Here is an 18,261-nt window from a genome sequence, read left to right as displayed (position 1 = left end):
CCTGAGATCATGACCTGAGTCACCCTGGCACCCCTCAGTCAATGAATTTTTTAAAAGATTGAAATAATACAGTGTTTTTTTCTATCAGCAATGGCATTAAATTAGAGATCAATAACAAAAAGATATCTGGAAAATCTCCCAAATATATGAACATTAAGGAACACATTTCTAAATAATCTGTGAATCAAAGAGAGAATTATTATGGTAATTGGAAAATATTTCAAACCAAATGGTAATGAAAACACAACATAACAAATTTTGTAGGGTGTAGTGAAATTTCCTTACAGGGACATTTATACCTTGAATTGCTTATCTTAGAAAATAAAAAAGATCTTAAGTAAATGAAGTAAGCTTCTACCTTAAGAAGTTAGAAAAAGAACAAAATAAGTAGAATAAAGGTGATAAAGATGAAGAAGACAATTAACATAGTGAAAACAAACTATATAGAAAATCAAGAAATCTGAAATTGGGGGGGTCTGGGTGGGTCAGTGGGTTAAGCTTCTGCCTTCCACTCAGGTCATGATCCAGGGTCCTGGGATCAAGCCCTGCATTGGGCTCTCTGCTCAGCAGGGAGCCTGCTGCGCCCCCTGCCTCTCTGCCTACTTGTGATCTCTTTCTGTCAAATAAATAAATAAAATCTTAAAAAAAAATCTGAAAATGTCTTCTTTAAAATAATTGATAAAATTGATTAATCCATAGCAGGATTGATCAAGAGAAAAAGATTAAACACTAACAATATTAAGAATGAAATTAGAGACATTGCAAAATACAAGACAGATGTTAAAAATACAAAAAAGGGAATATCATGAACAATTTTATGCAAATAAATTCAAGAACTTAGAACAAATTCCTGGAAAAATACAACTTTCAAAAGCAAGCAAAAAATGGAAGATCTAAAAATATCTATTAAATGAATTTAATTTGTAATGGAAATATTCCACAAAGAGAACTCTAGGTCCAGATGGTTCTTCTGTTGAATCCTATCAGAATTTAAAGATTAAAAAAAATACCATTCTTACACAGAACTCTTTCAAAAACAATGACTGATGATACCAAGAATAATGAGTACATTACAAAAAACTAAATCAATATTCTTCATGAATATAGGTAGATATGTATAATAAAATGTTAATGATTAAATCCAGCAATATGTAAAAAAGGAAAATACATCACTAAGTGATATTTATTCCAGGAATGCAGGGTTTATTTAACATTTAAATGTGTTTTGTCAATGAAGATTGTAATATTGACAAAATAAAGGAGAAATATTGCATGATTATATAGTGCCGAAAAGAATTTTGGTAATATCCAACATGAGTTCATGCTAAAAAGTCTTAGCAAATTAGGGATAGAAAGTGGTTTCTTCTTTTGAAAGAGCATATTTGTAGTAAACCTATAGTTGACATCATAGCTAATGGAGAAATATTGCACATTTTCCTTCATAAGATAGAGAACAAGATAAGAATGTTCACTTTTATCACTTCCGTTTGACATTACACTGGATATTCTAAGGCAGGGAAAAGAAATAAATGACAAAGATTATAAAGGAAGAAATAAGTCTATCTTAATTTCCAGATGAAATTATTATTTACATAGAAAATATGAAAGAACTTACAAAAAAAGAGAGAAAAACCCCAAATCCTACCAGAACTAATAAATCGATATGAGGTTATATGATATAACTCAATATGCATAATAAATATCTTTCTTATATACCATCATTAAAAATTGGAAAACAAAATGTAAAAAGTGAAATACACAATATCATTAAAAAATGAATTCTTATGAATACATTTAACAAGAAAAATTCAAGCAATGCAAGAGCTGTATCTTGAAAACTAGAAACATTGCAGAAGGTAATTAAAGCCTAAATAAATGCAAAATTATATGTGTGTACATGGAAAAACTCAATATTGCTATGATTTACGTTCTCCTGAAATTGGTCTATAGATTCAACACCACCTCAAATGTCTCAGCAGGAACTTTTGTAGAAACTCACAAGCTGATGTGACAATTCATACAGAAATACAAATGGCCTAAAATAGCCAAAACGACTATGAGAAAGTTGAAGAAATATGGAGGCCTGACATGACCTGATTTCAAAGTTTCTGCTAATTCTCCAGTTACCCAGACAGTATGGGTTTGGTGTCAGGACAAATAAACAGATCGATGGAACACTGGAGAGTCCAGAAACTGACCCACACATACATGTTAATTTGATTTTTTACAAGGGTACTAAGGAAATTAAGTAATGAAAATGTAATCTTTTCAACAAATTGTACAGGAAACTATATATCTGAGTGGAAACTAGATATCTGAGTGGGGGGAAAAATGAGCCTTGACTTACTCCCTGTATAATGCACAAAAATTAATTTGAGATTGATCATAGACTCTAAGTAGAAGTGCAAACTATAAAACTTGCAAAGGGGAAAAGCATAGGATATTTCTGTGGAATTAGAGTATTAGATATTTCTGTTGGAATTAGAGTAAACCAAGAATTCTTAGAAAAGAGGTAAGAAGCACCGACCATTAATTAAATATGAATTGACTGGATTTTTTTTTCAAAATTAAAAATTTGTAAGAAAAGAAGAAAGCAAACCTTCATAACCTTGGAGAAATTATTTGCAATACATGTATCTGACAAAAGGCTTTTTTAACCTAGGGGTGCGTGGGTGGCTCAGTCGGTTAAGCATCTGCCTTCAGCTCGAGTCATGATAACCAGGTCCTGGGATCCAGCACCACATCGGGCTCCTGGCTCAGGGGCAAGTCTACTTCTCCTTCCACCTCTCCTCCTGCTTGTGATTTCACTTTCTCTCTCTCTCTCTCATGAATAAATCTTTAAGAAAAAAAAAAACTACTTTTATTCAGAATGCATAAAGAACTACAACTCAATAATGTAAAGACACAATCCAAAAAAAAAAAAAAAAAGTACACAGAAGACTTGAAAAGACACTTCAGAAAAGAAGATAAAAGAATGGTAATGAGCCCATGAAACCTTGCTCAACCATATTAGTCATCAGGGAAATAGAAATTAAAACCACAGTGAAATACCACGCCACCCACTGAAATGGGTTGAACTAGAGCCAACTGATGACTCTCGATCCTGATGACAGTGTGGAACAACGAGAAAGTGCATTGCTGTTGTAGCATAAAAGGGCAGTGACAGAAAGCTTGGCATTTCCTTATAAGGTTAAATACACACCTAGCCCAAGACCAGCAATTCCGTCCCTAGGTATTTACCCAAAAGAGATGAAAGACAGCTCACAAGAAGATTTGTACAACAACGTTTACAGCAGTTTTATCAATAGCAACCCCAAACTGGAAACAACCCAGATGTTCATCAACATGAGAATTGGATAAACCAGTTGTGGTATATTCATACAGTGGAATTCTGCTCAGCAAAATAAGAGAGATAAACCACCATTCACATGCAACAACAAGTGAATTTATAGATGTTATGTTCAGTTAAAGAATCCTGCCATGAAGGAGTTAATAATATGATTTATGCATATGGCATTCATTTAATAAGGGGCAAAGGTAGTTGACGGTGTTATGGGGATCACAGATCTGGAGGGTATGGTGTTGACCGGGAGGGAGTAGAAAGCGGGAAATTTCTGTTTCTTTGTCCAGGTGGTTACAGAGGTGTATACACACACTGTTGGAAATCATCAAGACATGGGGCACCTGGGTGGCTCAGTGGGTTAAGCCTCTATCTTCAGCTCAGGTCATGATATCAGGGTCCTGGGATTGAGCCCCACATTGAGCTCTCTGCTCAGCAGGGAGCCTGCTTCCCTTCCTCTCTCTCTGCCTGCCTCTCTGCCTACTCGTGATCTCTCTCTCTCTGTCAAATAAATAAAATCTTTAAAAAAAAAGAAAAAAATCATCAAGATGTAAACTTATGATTTATGCATGTGATACATCTGGCTGTATGCATTTTATACCTCAGTTAAAACATTTAAAGATAGAATTTAAACAGTGCCTTCTGGCATTGAGATGGGCTGTTCCTGGTACGTGCATTTCATCATCTGTTCATATGAAACTGGAAACTTAGCAGCTTCCAACAGGAGGCCTCAGCTGCTGAATCTTGGTATTCTAATTGAGGGAAAGAAGAAACAGCTAATGCCAACAATTATCATGTGTCAGTTTTATGCTAGACACCTTTCAATGCCATACCAAAACACAGGGGTAGGTGCCCGGCTAGCTAGCAGCATGGAATCTAGAAAGCATGGTGACAGATGATGGGTTTTGATCTAGGCCAGTGGCCAGGATCACAGGTATCTGACAAAAGGTAAGCTGTTGAGAGCTGGTTCTGGAGGCAGGTGGATACACCTTAGAGGTTCTGAACCTTCTATCCAGGGATCTTGAGGTCTGAGAAGCTGGACCACAGGAAGCAGGGCCCTGACTAAGGTGGAAAGCCCAGTCACGGACATACGGGAAAGTCACCCAGACAGGACAAAGGGACAGGTCAGAACTTAAGTCCAGAGAAAGTCAAATCTATGGGGACATGTGCCAAACTCTGGGCTCATTTTTGAAGAGTACAGCACAGCTTTCTGTGCCAACAACGCTCTTGCAAACGTGGTAGATGTTCCTAAAACCCTCTGGACTTTGTGCAAGAAGTGTGGCAAGCACCAACCCCACAAAGTGACACAGTACAAGAAAGGAAAGGATTCTCTTTATTCGCAGGGAAAGTGGCATTATGACAGGAAGCAGGGTGGCTGTGTTGGGCAGATGAAGCCCATTTTCTGGAAAAAGGCTAAAACTACAAAGATTATGCTGAGGCTTGAATGTGTTAAGCCTAATTGCAGATCTCAGAGAATGCTGGCCATTAAGAGAGGCAAACATTTTGAACTGGGAGGAGATAAGAAAAGAAAGAGCAAGTGATTCCGTTCTAAGCTTCGTGTTTTGTTATATTACGAAGACAATAAAATCTTGAGGTTGTGTTCACTTCAAAAAAAAAAAAGAGCATAGCACAGAAATTACATTTTTGTAGTTGATGGCACACTGATTACTAGTGAATTTGACTTGGGTGTAAGTGGTTGAATACTGAACAGCAGTTTCTTTTACAATTTTGTCTAGAGTGGTTTTTTTCTAGTTTTGTGAACATCCTGTAAATTTAAGGTCCACAATGTGATGATTTGATACACATATATATTGTGAAATGATTACTATAATAGTGTTAATTAACACACATATTGCCTTATATGAGTAGATTTTTGCTGGGGGGGGGGCAGAATATGAGACATATAAGGTCCAGTCCTTTAGCTAGCAGCTTTTAAACATGTAATGAAGTATTGTTAACTGTTGCCACTATGCTGTGCATTGGATCTCCAGAACTTACTCATCTTATACCTGAGAGTTGGTACCCTGTGACCATCTTCACCCATTTCTTCCACCCAACCCCTGGCAGCCACCATCTACTCTGTTTCTGTGACTTCAGCTTTTTTATATTCCACATAAAAATAAGTTCATATAGTATCTGTCTTTCTTTCTCTGACTTATTTTACTTAGCCCACAAGGTCCATCCATGTTGCAAATGGCCAGATTTCCTTCTTTTTCACTGCTGAATAATTTTCCATTGTTTCTATATGCACATCTTGATCCATTCCTTCAGACACACACACATAGGTTGCTTCCATGTCTTGGCTTGTGTGAATAATACTGCAATGAACATAGGAGTCCAGATAGTGATTTCATTACTTTCTAATGCATCCCAGAAGTGGGATTGCTGGATGATGTGGTAGTTCCATTTTTAATTTCTTGAAGACCCTCCATACTATTTTCCGTAGTGGCTGTACCAATTTACATTCCCACCAATAGTGCACAGTGATTCCCTTTTCTTGCCAACACTTACTATCTCTTGTCTTTTTGACACTAACCATTCTGACAGGTGTGAGGTAATATCTCATTGTCATTTTGATTTGCATCTCCCCGGTGCTTAATGACACTGAACATCTTTTCATGTGTCTGTTGCCCATTGGTCTGTCTTCTTTGGGAAAATGTCTATTGAGGTCCTCTGCCTATTTCTTAAACAGGCAGAATTTTTTTTTATTAATAAGTTGTATGGGTTCCTTATATATTTTGGATATTAACACCTCATCACATAGATGGTTTGCAAATATTTTCTCCCATTCCATAGATTGTCAGTTCATTTTGTTGTTATTGTTTGTGCAGAAGCTTTTTAATTTAATGTAGTTCCACTTGTCTGTTTTTGTTTTTGTTGCCTGTGTTTTGATATCATATCCAAAAAATCATTACCAAGACCAATGTCAAAGAGATTTTTCCTTATGTTTTCTTCTAGCTGTTCTGTGTTTTCAGGTCTTATATTTGAGTCTTGATTCCATTTTGAGTTAATTTGGGGAGTGGTGTAAGAGAAGTAAGAAGTAAGAAGAATTGATTCTTCTCTCTGTGGTTATCCAGTTTTCCCAATACCAGTTGTTGAAAAGATTATCCTTTCCCCACAAAGTACTTTTGGCTCTATATGACTGTGTATAATGGTGGGGGAGGGGCAGTGTTTTCCGGTCTCTTAATTCTGTTCCATTAGTCTACACGTCCTTTTTTATGCCAGTACCGTGTTGTTTTGATGACTGTGGTTTTGTTTGAAATCAGGAAGTGCGATATCTTCATTCTTTCTCAGGACTGCTTTGACTATTCAGGGTCTTTGTGGTCCCACATGAATTTTAGGATTGTTTTTTCTATTTTCTGAGCCCAATACCATTAGAATTTTGATAGACATTGCATTGTATCTAGAGTGCTCTGGGTCGTATGGACATGTAAACAATATTAGTTCTTCTGTTCCATGGACATATGAGATATCCTTCTTTCCACTTATTTGTGTCTTCAGTTTCTTTCATTGGTGTCTTTTAGTTTTAGATGTACAGATGCTTCACCTCCTTGGTTAAATTTATTCCTAAGTATTTTACTGTTTTTTGATGCTACCATAAATGGGATCATGTGTGTTAATTTTTCAGATATTTTGTTGTTTGTGCATAGAGACATGACTGATTTCTATATCAGTTTGATTGTGTAACCCACAACTTTACTAAATTCGTTTATTTTAATGGCTTTTTGGTGGAGTCTTTGGGATTTTCTATATATAAGATCATATCATCTGCAAATAGGGATACTTTTGCTTCTTCTTTTCTAGCTTAGATCCCTGTCACTTCTTTTTCTTGCCTTATTGCTCTGGCTAGGACTACTAGTGTTTGCTTAGTAGGAGTGGTAAGAGTTGGTACCTTGCCTTGTTCCTGACCTTAGAAGAAAAGCTTTCAACCTTTCACTGAGTTGAGTATAATGTTAGCTTTGCCTTGAGCAACTGTTTCTTGAGGTTCTCTGTGAGTAGGAGGTAGGCTTATCCAGAGGTTCAGTGCTGCTGGAGACTGTAGTATTGTGGTCAACAAAGATGAACCTATTATTCTATTTCATTCTGCCTTTCCGCATGGCTAGTAGGCAGATCGCCATGGTCATCTGGGATCAAGGACATTCTTTAAGTTGCTACTATTATGAATGGTAGTCTAAAGCCCAATGCTTTGTGATACAGCCAAAAACCTGATTGCCAGAAAGGGGAAATAGTAAAGTTATCAGACCACAGGGGCCTCCATCAGGCTGAGGCACTAGGTTTGGAGCACACAGGGGAGGAATGACATGAGGACACCGTTTCCCGTGGTATTCTAATAATGTAATGGAAGGAGTCAGATACGTCCTATAAAGGACTTAACATCTCCTGATCCGGCCTCTCCACTGAGGCAACTCTTAAGTCCAGCCCATCCACTTGCTAGCTTAGTGGCTTGGTGGTGGGAATGGACAGTCAGGCATTGACCTATAATTTCATGTGGCAGCTCTTGGTGATCTGTTTCCCTTCCTTCCCTGTTTGCCAGCACCTCAGGCTGTTGGAATAGGCTGTTTTGTTGTTGTTGTTTTTAATTTCCAATGTTAATTCCCCTCTTTCTCACCAGTGCCTCAAATCTCTCTCCCTCCCAGACCACAGAAGCTCACACAGAGGTGGTCTCGACATTCTGCAAAGCGTGCTGTTTAGTATTCTTGAAAGGTTAGCTGGAAATAAAAAGCCTCTTCCTGACAGTGAAATAAAAATATTTCATTGGAACTTCAGATACATATTTACAGAAATAATTAGGGGAAAAAAGAGAGATAGAAGACCTATAAAGATGTTTATTTTTACTGAATAGTTCCTTGTTTAAAAGATATTTCTCCCCAGTGCCCTAGTACACCAGTCATTGTGCGAGTCTGGAACTGTAGAGATGACCAAGGCATGATGGCTGTCTTCCATGGTCTCAGCTTGGGACGGGAGATGGCAGGAACGTGGGTCAAGGGGAAGTGCATAGAGAGGAGTCTGGAGCAGAGGGAGGGCTGCCCCTTTCTGTGGGTAAGGGTGGCCCATGGAATCTAGTGTCCATCCCCAGGGAGAGGTGGGCAGGACCTTCCAGGCAAGGCATGGATATGAGTGAGCAACTGGTATATTCAGGCTGAGCCTCAAGCTGGTCCACATCCCAGGTCCTGGGCTAGAGAAGCTAGCAAGAGAGTGACTATGGTGGTCTGTAGGCCCTCAAGGCCCTGAGCCTCGTGTCCCCTGCTTGCAGGCCTGAGATCCCTCTACCCTCCCTGCAGGTGATAGGACTATGGCCTGAGCACACTGGTGTCAGGAAGATCATTCTGGAGTCAGTGCTGTGAGGGTGACCCTTTAGAAGGCCACAGTAACCATCATCCCAGAAGAGTTAGAACCCAGCCTGAGCCGTGCGGTGGTGACAGTGAGCATGAAGGTGGTCGGTGAAACTTGGGATGGTCTGATGGGGGAAAAAGTCAAAGATGGGGTCAGGAGTGGTCCCAGGGCTCCAGCTCGTGCACCAGGAGGATAGGATTCTAATCCCGGAGAAGGAAACACGGAGTGCTAAGGAATTCCAAACTGCAATGGGTTCTGTGCTCTGCAAATCCCTCATGGGGTAGGCTTTCTGTGTGCTGTACCCCTTGCCTTTTACTCGCAGCCCCAAGACCGCCTCTTCCCACTGAGCTGCTGCAGAGATTCAGGAAACAAAGCTCTTGAGGCCTAATGTCTTTTACATATTAAATGTACATCGTTCTGCCTTCTGTCCACTTTAAGCAGTCACTAAGAGCAGTCAGGTTCCATAACATCGTCTTCAGTTAAATGTGAAGATTGTATTATTGAAACAAGATCTTTCCAGCTGATCGTACTCCAAATACATGCTTTGGTGCCTGTAAAATCTATTTAAGGTCTCCTGATTACCCCCTTCTCTTGCTCCATCCACCAGAACTGTTAGAAGGAACTTCTAAAATGAGGAAGTGATTAAGAAAGGGAAGAGCTATCAAACATTTGTTTATTTACAGATCCCATTGTTGGGAATTATCAAGATTGATTTCAGGAGCATAGAGTTCAAATGAATGCTAAATGACCAAAGAGAATGTATCATCCGACAATCATTTTCTATTCTGAAAGGCTAAGTAATGAGAAGCAGACTCTTAATTTAACACAAAAAGGAAAAAGGAGGAGAAATTAGGAAGTAATACATTCAATTATAGGAGCCCTTTGCCAAGATCCTATTGATTTCATGTTCTGACAATTTCAGTTAAGCCTTAGCAGGGGAAAGATTTAGCAACCGGTCAGATCAAACATGTGTGGCCCCCCACTCCTGGAACTAGTGTGTGTGTAACAAAAATAAGGCTTCGCTAGGAATGGGCTCCATCTTTGGGGTCTGTTCATGTTGCAAGGCCCAAGACCAGAGCTTGGAGGACATTGCAGGTGAGGGAAGGGGCTGCAAACACCTGGGCAGAGCTCAGAAAATCCGACCCAAACCATAATTGTGGTGCAGGGAGAGGCAGACCAGGAGCCTCGTGTCCTGTTTTTGTGAAGACCCCACTCTGCTGAATTCCCTCTTGCAGTTTCTCTGCCCTCTGAAACCAGTTTCTTTTCCAGTCCCTCCCCTCACGTCCACATCTACCCTCACCACCCATCTCTGTGATGGGGCTCCTTGATGTAGTCGTTGGCCCTGACCACTGCACTGGGTGCCAGGGCAGTCACAGTCCTCCCCTGGTCAGCCCAGCACTTACACCGCAGTGTGGGGAAGGGCTTCCACAGAGGGATGTGCTGCTTAGTGGGGGCCCAAACCACACACAGAAGGGGGAACTGTCTGGAGGCTTCCCAAACTGGGAGGAGGCAGTCAGGTAGGGCAGAGGGCAGCTGGAGAGAACTGCATGTGAATACATCTGAAGCAAGAGAGGGAGCGTGTCCTGAGACTGGACGTAGTTCAAGGCAGAGAGGAACCGTGGTTTGTGTGTGTGTGTGTGTGTGTGCACGCACATGCACACGTCTTGGAATGCGTGCTTATTGAGAACCTGCACCCAGCACCACTGGGGAAGAACAGCAGGCTGTCCATACGGGAAGCCCCTGTGGGAACAATGAGGGCCGGTGGGGTGATGTCTTTGCTAGGACAGCCGTTCTGAACAAGCTCTGTTAGGAACTGGGAACTATGGGGTCCTGCAGGAGTTCCTCTGGCAGGTCGTGCTCTTGGGAGCCACATCCGTCTGTGTTCCAGTGAGCAATCAGGGATCATTACTGGGCTTTTCTGGGACTTCCTACATGATTAGAATATCTTTCTTAGTACAGAGACAAGCACTGCAGGGCACCAGAATGTGATCAAGAAGCCTTCGTTGTTGGACCCCTTCCTACTCTCCTGCCATTCGTCATTCTTACGTTGTGTTTCTCTGGGAGAAGACGTGAATCCCAGGCTTTCACCCCAAGGGCTGATCTCCCCAAACAAGGGCTGTTTCATCCACCCCCACCCCTGCAGTCCAGCCACCTGCTACCTTCTCAGAGAAGGGGAGATTCTCGTGCAGTAGAGCCTGGTCCGCAGCTGGGGTGGGCAAGTGTCTGGAATGGGGGTGGTAGACAGAGGGCCGCTGACCCAGGGACCAGACATGAACCCGGCAGCTGGCCTGTCCCCTTAGACTCCCAAAACCAGGACACAGCCCTCTCTGGGGCATTTGGAGCATATTTACTTTTCCTTCTCATAGGAAACAAGCTGGAACAGTAGATACAAAGGTGTCCTTCTGTGTCCTTTCTCCCAGGATATAGTAGGACATGGTGCTAGATATATTGCTCTGATTGTCCTGGAAATAATAGTGCAGGTTGAAAGGGCCGAGGTGCAGAGAATCTCCTGCTCCCAGTTCAGAAAGCCACAAGTGAGCTGCCATCTGTTGGACCCAAACACCCTGCTTTCTGTGAGGCACTAGTACAGAACTGACCAACACCCAGCCATCGATGCAGGAAGAGGCTGGGGCCTTCTGGAGAAGACAGAATTCAGGAAGAATAGCTGTGGTGGAGAGGAGAGGGGTTCCTTTCCCAAAGCCAATCTGAGGAAGCCAAGTTAAGTCAGGAGGAAAGTCTGAAGAGAAAAAGAATTAATTTGGTGTGTGAAAGCCTAAGAGAGGAGTGAAAGGTGAAGCAGTGAATTTAAGAGAGAGGACAGAGCAGTACAGAGGGAGCAGAAAGCCTGAAAAACAGAAGGGCAAGAAAAGCCTAGAAAAACTAAAACCCTAGAAAAATAGTAAAAATATAGAACAGCAGAAAAATTAAAATATAAAAGGGTGAAAAGGCAGTTGTGTAAGGCTCAAAACAGAGATGGAAAGAAGAATTCAAGAGAGAGAGGGGTAACTATACAAAATTTTTTTTTTTTTTTTAAAAGAAAGGCATAAAGGGGCACCTGAGTGGCTTCGTCAGTTAAGCATCCAACTCTTGTTTTCAGCTCAGGTCATGATCTCAGAGTCATGAGCCCCATGCTGGGCTCCGTGCTGGGTATGAGACTGCTTGAAACTTTCTCTATCTGCCCCTCCCCACACCCTCTCTCTCTCTCTCTCTCTTTCTCTCCCTTTCAAGAAAGAAAGAAATAAATAAGGAGAAAGAAAGAGAAAAAGAAAGAAAGGAAAGACACAAAAAATGTAAGAAGGCAGAAAAATATATAAAGAACCCCCCCTCCTCATTATCCCACTCCTGAAAGGCAAGACAGAATGTCAGGTGAGAGCAGCAACAGGAAGGCAGAGATGTGGGCTGAGCGGGTGAGGAGGGGCCCTCCCTGGTCTGGCCATTAGTTCTGCGAGGATGCCCCTGAAGAGGCAAAGCAGGCTTTGGAAGGAGTGTGGCCCTGCTGACACCTTGATTCTGACCTCTAACCTCTAGAACTGTGAGAGTATACATTTCTGTTGTGTGATGTCACCAGGACTTGTGGTCATGTGTTACAGCAACCCTAACATAACCCCTTAACATGACTTTACCTGTTCCTATGCTCACAAGATAGGAAAGTTCCAAGCAAAGAAACAGGAAGAGGACAAAGGAAAAAAAAAAAAAAAAAGCACATGCTAGTTCAGGCTGTATTTTGTTTTGTTAGGGAAACAGTAGCTTTCACAGAAGCACCCCCCAGCACTGCCCACTCCCTTGGCCATGGAGACTACAAATCTTACAAGCTGTAGGGGAGCCTGGGGAGGTGAGCATCTTTAAAAATCAACTTTTATTTTATATATGTAATTAATATATATTAAGACTGACCAATTTGAAGTGTACAATTAATGGGTTTTGTAAAGTGCATATAGTCTAGATAGAGAACATTTCCATCACCCCAGAAAGTTCCTTCCTGCTCCTTTGTAATCAAAGCCATCCCCCTACTCTGACTCCTGGAAAACACAGATTTTTCTTCTCAAATAGAATTGTCTTTTTTATAATTTAATATAAATGGAAGAGCATAGTATCTAGTCTTTTGCATTTGAGATCTATCAAAATTGTTGGGTGTTTTAAGTTTGTTCCTTTTTATTATGCAAGAGTCTTCCTTTGTATGGCTTTACTATAATTTGTTTATCCCTTAACCAATTGGTGGACATATGGATTGATTCCTGTTGGACTATTATGAATGAAGTTTCTGTGAATGTTCTCATCCAAATCTTTGCATGGACATATATTTTTATTTATCTTGTGTAAATAGCTAGGAGTGGAATGGCTGCGTTCTATGGTGCCTATGTGTTTATTTATAAGAAACCTCCACACTGTCTTCTTCTTTTTTTTTTTAAGATTTTATTTATTTATTTGATAGAGACACAGTGAGAGAGGGAACACAAGCAGGGGGAGTGGGAGAGAGAGAAGCAGGCTTCCAACTGAGCCCGATGTGAGGCTCGATCCCAGGACCCTGGGATCATAACCTGAGCTGAAGGCAGATACTTAGCAACTGAGCCACCCAGGTATCCCCAGAAACCTCCACACTGTCTTCTAAAGTGGCTGCACCATTTTGCCATTTTGCCATCCCTACCTACAATGAGTTCTAGTTGCCCTGCTTCCTTACCAATACTTGGCATTGCCAGTCTTACTGGTGTCAACCGTTCTGGGGGATGTGTCGTGGTTTCTCATCATGGCATTAATTAGCATTTCTCAAATCTATTTCATGTATGTATTTGCCATTCATTTATCTTCTTCAATGACGTGTCTGTTCAAACTTTTTGCCCATTTGTTAACGTAGATTTTGTTTTCTTACTATTGAGTTGTAAGCTGTCTTTGTAAATTCTGGAGAGACATCTCTTATTACATACATGATTTTTCAAATATTTTCTCCTAATCCATTATTTGTCTTTTTATTTCCTTAAATGTCTTTAAAGAGTAGAATTTTAATTTTGATGAAATTCAGCCTTTTCGTGTCTTATCTCACAAAATCTTTGCCTATCCCAGTGTCACTAAGATGTTCTCCCACAGTTTCTTCTAGAATTTTATTTTAGATGTAAGTCTTACATTTAAGTTTGTGACCCACTTCAAGTTAACTTATTGATATGGCGTGAAATAAGGGTTGAGCTTCATTTATTTATTTGTTTGCTTTTGTATGTGGATGTTTGGTTGTTCTAGCACTGTTAAAAAGACTTTTTTCTCCCATCCAATTACCTTGGTACCTCGGTAGAAAATTAGTTGACCTTGCCTGGATGGCTCTTTTTCTGGACTCTTCTTTTTATACCCCCATTCACCTATATTTCTATTCTTATTCCAATACCATACTGTTGTATTTATGACAGCTTTATACTAAGTCTTGAAATCAGTTACTGTGAATCCTCCAACTTGTTTTTTTCTCAGAATGGTTTTGATTACTGTAGGTCCTCTGTATTTCCATATAAGGTTTACAATCAGGTCGTCCAGTTCTATACACACAGAAGTCTGCTGGGATTTTGCTTGGCATTGTTCTGACTCCATAGATCACTGTGAGAATTGACATCTTAGCAATGCAGAGTTTTCTGGCACATGAGCACAGTGTAGAGCTCCCTTCATTTCTATGCTCCATTTCAATTTCTTTCTGCAATGTTTTTTCCTCTCCGCATAGAGATATTGCATGTGCCGTGTGAAATGTATCTGTGAGTATTGAATACATTTGATGCTGTTGCAATGGTATTTTTATTTCAAGTACAAATTGTTCATTGCTAGGATATAGAAACTTAGTTGATTTTTTTTTCTTAAATCCTGCATCTTGTGACATTGCTGTTTAATTTGCTAAATAGTTTTAGTAGCTTTATGATACATTCCTTAGGGCTTTTTACATAGAAAATCAATTCTTTTTGGATGAAGACAGTTTTACTTACTCCTTTCCAATCTCTACACCTTTAATTTCTTTTTCTTGCCTTATTATCCTGGCTGGAATCTGCAGTACAACACTGAGTAGAAGTGATGGCAGACATTCTTTTCTTCCCAATTCTAAGGGGAGAGCACTCAGTCTTTCTACTAAGTGTGATGTTAGCTGAGGGTTTTTTTGATAGATCTTCTGTAGGGAGGTAAGTATTTTTTAACTGGACGTATTGCTGCCCAAAGCTTTTGGGGATTTTTCTAGAAAAGTAGAAGGGAGAATGGACATGAGCATCCATCAAAAGGGAGGCCAGCAGGGGTTTCTTTATGAGCTTGGCCCTGTCTTAACTGTGTGATGATTTATTAGGAAGTAAGCATTTATTTCCATTAGAGGTTTTAAGTGTAGAATATGGTTCACATTACATACGACCATATGTGACAATGCATCTTTATGAACTGTATTTGGGAGGGACAGGTGTTGCCCGGGAACCAACTCCCTATTAGTCCATTGGGAGGCAGTGTAGCCTGTGGTTACAAACATGGGCTCAGAAGCCTGGGTGCCCAGTCCCAATCCAGCTCTGCAACCTTGGGCAAATTCCTTAACCTGTGTCAGTTTTCCACCTGCAAAATGAAGGTATCAAAAGATGTCAGTAATTCCTACCTCTAGGGCTTCTGAAGATTCAATGAGCAAATGCAATTAAGAGCTTAAAACAGCGTCTGTTGTCTGGTGCATTTTAAGAAGGTTTTAGTTTGCATAGGCTGAGTTACACACAAGTTTTCAGTAGCAGGCTTACTGCTTGAAGTGAAGAACAGCCATCCATTTAAAAAAAAAAAAAAAAAAAAGAAAGAAAGAAAAAGAAAATCCACTCTCCAGAAAACCTCTTATTAAGGTTTTGTAAGGAGAGAGAGTTAGATACTTGATTTCTGTTGTTTTGCCTGTTATTGGTGTAATAAATACATTTAAAAATTTTGAGCCCTGCATAGGCAATTCTCAGCTGGGTTACTGTGGGCAATGACACCCTGGAGTTCACACTGGGTCTACACTTAAAGGCTGAACCAGTTTGACCTTCTGATCTGCTTGTTTTGACCACTTGACAGTGGGTTGGAATGGGACCCCACACACTGTTCTGAGCTGCCCCACCTGGACGTGCGGACCACTGTGCAGCCCCCAGTTGGCTTCAGCCTATTGTTTCTTGCCAGTAAACTCGAATTCAAGGAGACAGAGACTTCTCAGTCAGTCTGTCGCTTTCCCGAGCATCTGCCTTTCTATCGACATGTTCCAAGTCCTGGGTGCCATCCTTCGATGGGGGGATAAGTCATGCCAGCCTTCCTGTCTGGAGTGGGGTGCGAGGGGGCACCACTTGCCAGCAGGGACGAGGTTACACTGAGCCTGCTCAAGTGGGTCCTGCTGCAGCACTGTGATGTTAACATATAAGGAAAAGCACTTAGGAGCAAGCTGGCAGGGCTTCAAGGGGCCTTTCCCCTTAACTTGAACTTGCCTTTTTTTTTTCTTTGCCGTGTACTTTTTGAGGATGAAGTCACAACAAGTTTCGTAAAGGGCCTTCTGCAGTGTTTTCTCATCTAAAGTCTCTTCTTCATGCAGGGTCTGTATTGTCCAATTAATTGTCTGTTTCTGGTTGTCTCTCGATCAGACCAGTGAAAGACTTAAGCGTATCTGTTTAGATTTTTAAAACTGTAAGAGTGTTCTCAGTTCTGTTTGGACACCTCCACACGCTATTTTACCCTTCTTCCCCTTTCCTTCCCATACAGTGTGGGGGGACAGCCCACTCACGTTTGGGAGAGCCGGTCCACCAGGCCCCAGCACGGATTTCCTGGTGTTTTCCTCCGCAGTGTGATGGGGAGAGCTTGGGGACAGGAGTGTTTGGCCAGCTCTTGCCCTCACCTCTGCGTGAGAGGTCCTCTGGCCCATTCCTTGAGACTTGCATTCTCTATCACACCTTTTCAGCTGTCATTTTGATACCAGCACGGAGAGATCCTGATTCAGGGACCGAGACAGACATTATCCTCACCCTTGACTGTCGTAAGACGCAGTTAGGTGGGGACTCCAAGGCACACGTGACTTGGTCCTCCACACTGTGCCTGCTGCCGCAGGTAATCGTGCTAAATTATACATGGGTAGAGGCTTTCTGCGGTGCTGTTTTTCCACTGGAGCACAAAACACTCTATTACAGGAGGGCTTTGACAAAGCAGGTCCTCCAAGCCCTGCAGGAACCATGGAGCTGCAGGGGGCAGGGTACCTTCCAACCACAGGGCTCAGCGTGTGAGTTTAAAACAAATGGGAAGCAGATGCAGAGTCTGATTTTCTATCTGAGTGTTATTTCTTTGAGCAAAGACAAGGGCTGAAAATTTAAATATCAAACTGTTGGGTTTTCAAAACAAACAAACCAAAAAAAAGGCAAGAAGAAACAAAGAAAAGTCAGAAGTGACAAATTCAACACTCCTCTCTGGTCAGATAAGAATCTGCCCTTAGCTCCACCGAAATGACTAACTGCCGCTCCGTGATTCGGCATCTTTCTCTTTGTGTATTTTCTTCATTCTTATCTTCTTCTAGTTCTCTTCCCCCACTTCTCACCAACCCCCTCCACCCCCCAAAAACAGCTCACCAACCCCCTCCCCCCCCCCCAAAAAACAGCAAAGAACAAAGCAAAACAACTCTGTTCGTTGGAGTAATTGAAAGAGCATCTTGCATGGGTGAGCTTGGCGAAAGGGACCGGTCAGATGGAGGGAGGACTGAGAGGTGCTGGGCATGCAGTTCCCACACTCCTGGGAGCGCCTCCCACACATCACACCCGGCCACTCCAGATGCCCATTCTGGAGACTTCACTGGAGACCTCATGGGCATTCGAGAGAAACAACTTGAAAACAAATGGAAGTACCTGCCTTCAATGGAAGGAAGGAGGGAGGGAACGGCAGGTTCATTTTGCTGCGGATTAGACTTAATGCAGTTTGATCTGGGATTCACAGTTCTGCAGGCAGAGAGCACCCCGGGGTAACACGGTGTCGCTTTACCTCTGCGCGCATTGTTCCCCATGCACTGTTACCTGGACTCCTGTGCCATCTCGAGAGTCGGCGGCTGGTAGTGGTCATGTCTGCTGTGTGTGAGGAATTCCTACCAACGTAGAACCTGGACTCACAGTGCACTGATGGCCTTTTCTTCATCAACAAATTGCTTCTGTGGGTCCCGGAGGCCAGCCTTGCCACCTACCCAGGCTTCAGGTGGTACTAAAAATGTGCAAATTTGCCATCTGTCTTGCTTCTAAGTTCTGTTCTCTGGGAAGACCCTCAGCGGTTCCTTTCATTCTGTCCATTTGACAGGTGATGACCAAGAAAGAGGACTTTTTCAGTGCCTGGAACGCGTGTCTTCATCACATTGCCTGCCTGTCTCTGGCACACATCCACAGAGGTCAGTTGGCTCTTGTTAAATATTTGTAATGGGGCGGCTCAGAGGGCTGCAAGGTGTCTGGGAATAAGACTACAGACCAAGGACAGTCCCCACACCAGGCTGAGCCCCGTGCTGAATGTAGAGGCCCCCAAATAACTTAACCCCCAACTTACCAGGAACACTGACCAAATGACACCCACAAAACCCAACGCTAAACTCCGGAAACAGTACCTCCGACACAACCCAAGAGTAG

General features: G+C 41.8%; 2 protein-coding genes across 3 annotated transcripts in view; both read left to right on the top strand.

Moving 5' to 3' along the window:
- ACOXL (acyl-CoA oxidase like) overlaps positions 1-18,261 on the top strand; it is a 358,121-nt gene that overhangs the window by 266,839 nt on the left and 73,021 nt on the right. For both annotated transcript variants that reach the window (XM_032352781.1, XM_032352780.1), the window contains one exon: positions 17,942-18,029. In XM_032352781.1, coding sequence (XP_032208672.1) covers positions 17,942-18,029 — 88 coding nt within the window. The remainder of the gene's footprint in view (positions 1-17,941; positions 18,030-18,261) is intronic.
- On the top strand, positions 4,477-5,447 carry LOC116595932 (60S ribosomal protein L36a-like; the record flags this gene model as incomplete). The annotated part of the gene is made up of 1 exon (XM_032352794.1): positions 4,477-5,447. A coding segment is annotated over one exon (405 nt), but the record flags the coding sequence as incomplete, so codon positions are not given.

The sequence above is a fragment of the Mustela erminea genome, chromosome 7 (genome assembly GCF_009829155.1).
Source record: "Mustela erminea isolate mMusErm1 chromosome 7, mMusErm1.Pri, whole genome shotgun sequence".
In the NCBI taxonomy this organism is placed as follows: Eukaryota; Metazoa; Chordata; class Mammalia; order Carnivora; family Mustelidae; genus Mustela; species Mustela erminea.
This window is presented reverse-complemented; position numbering and strand designations above follow the sequence as displayed.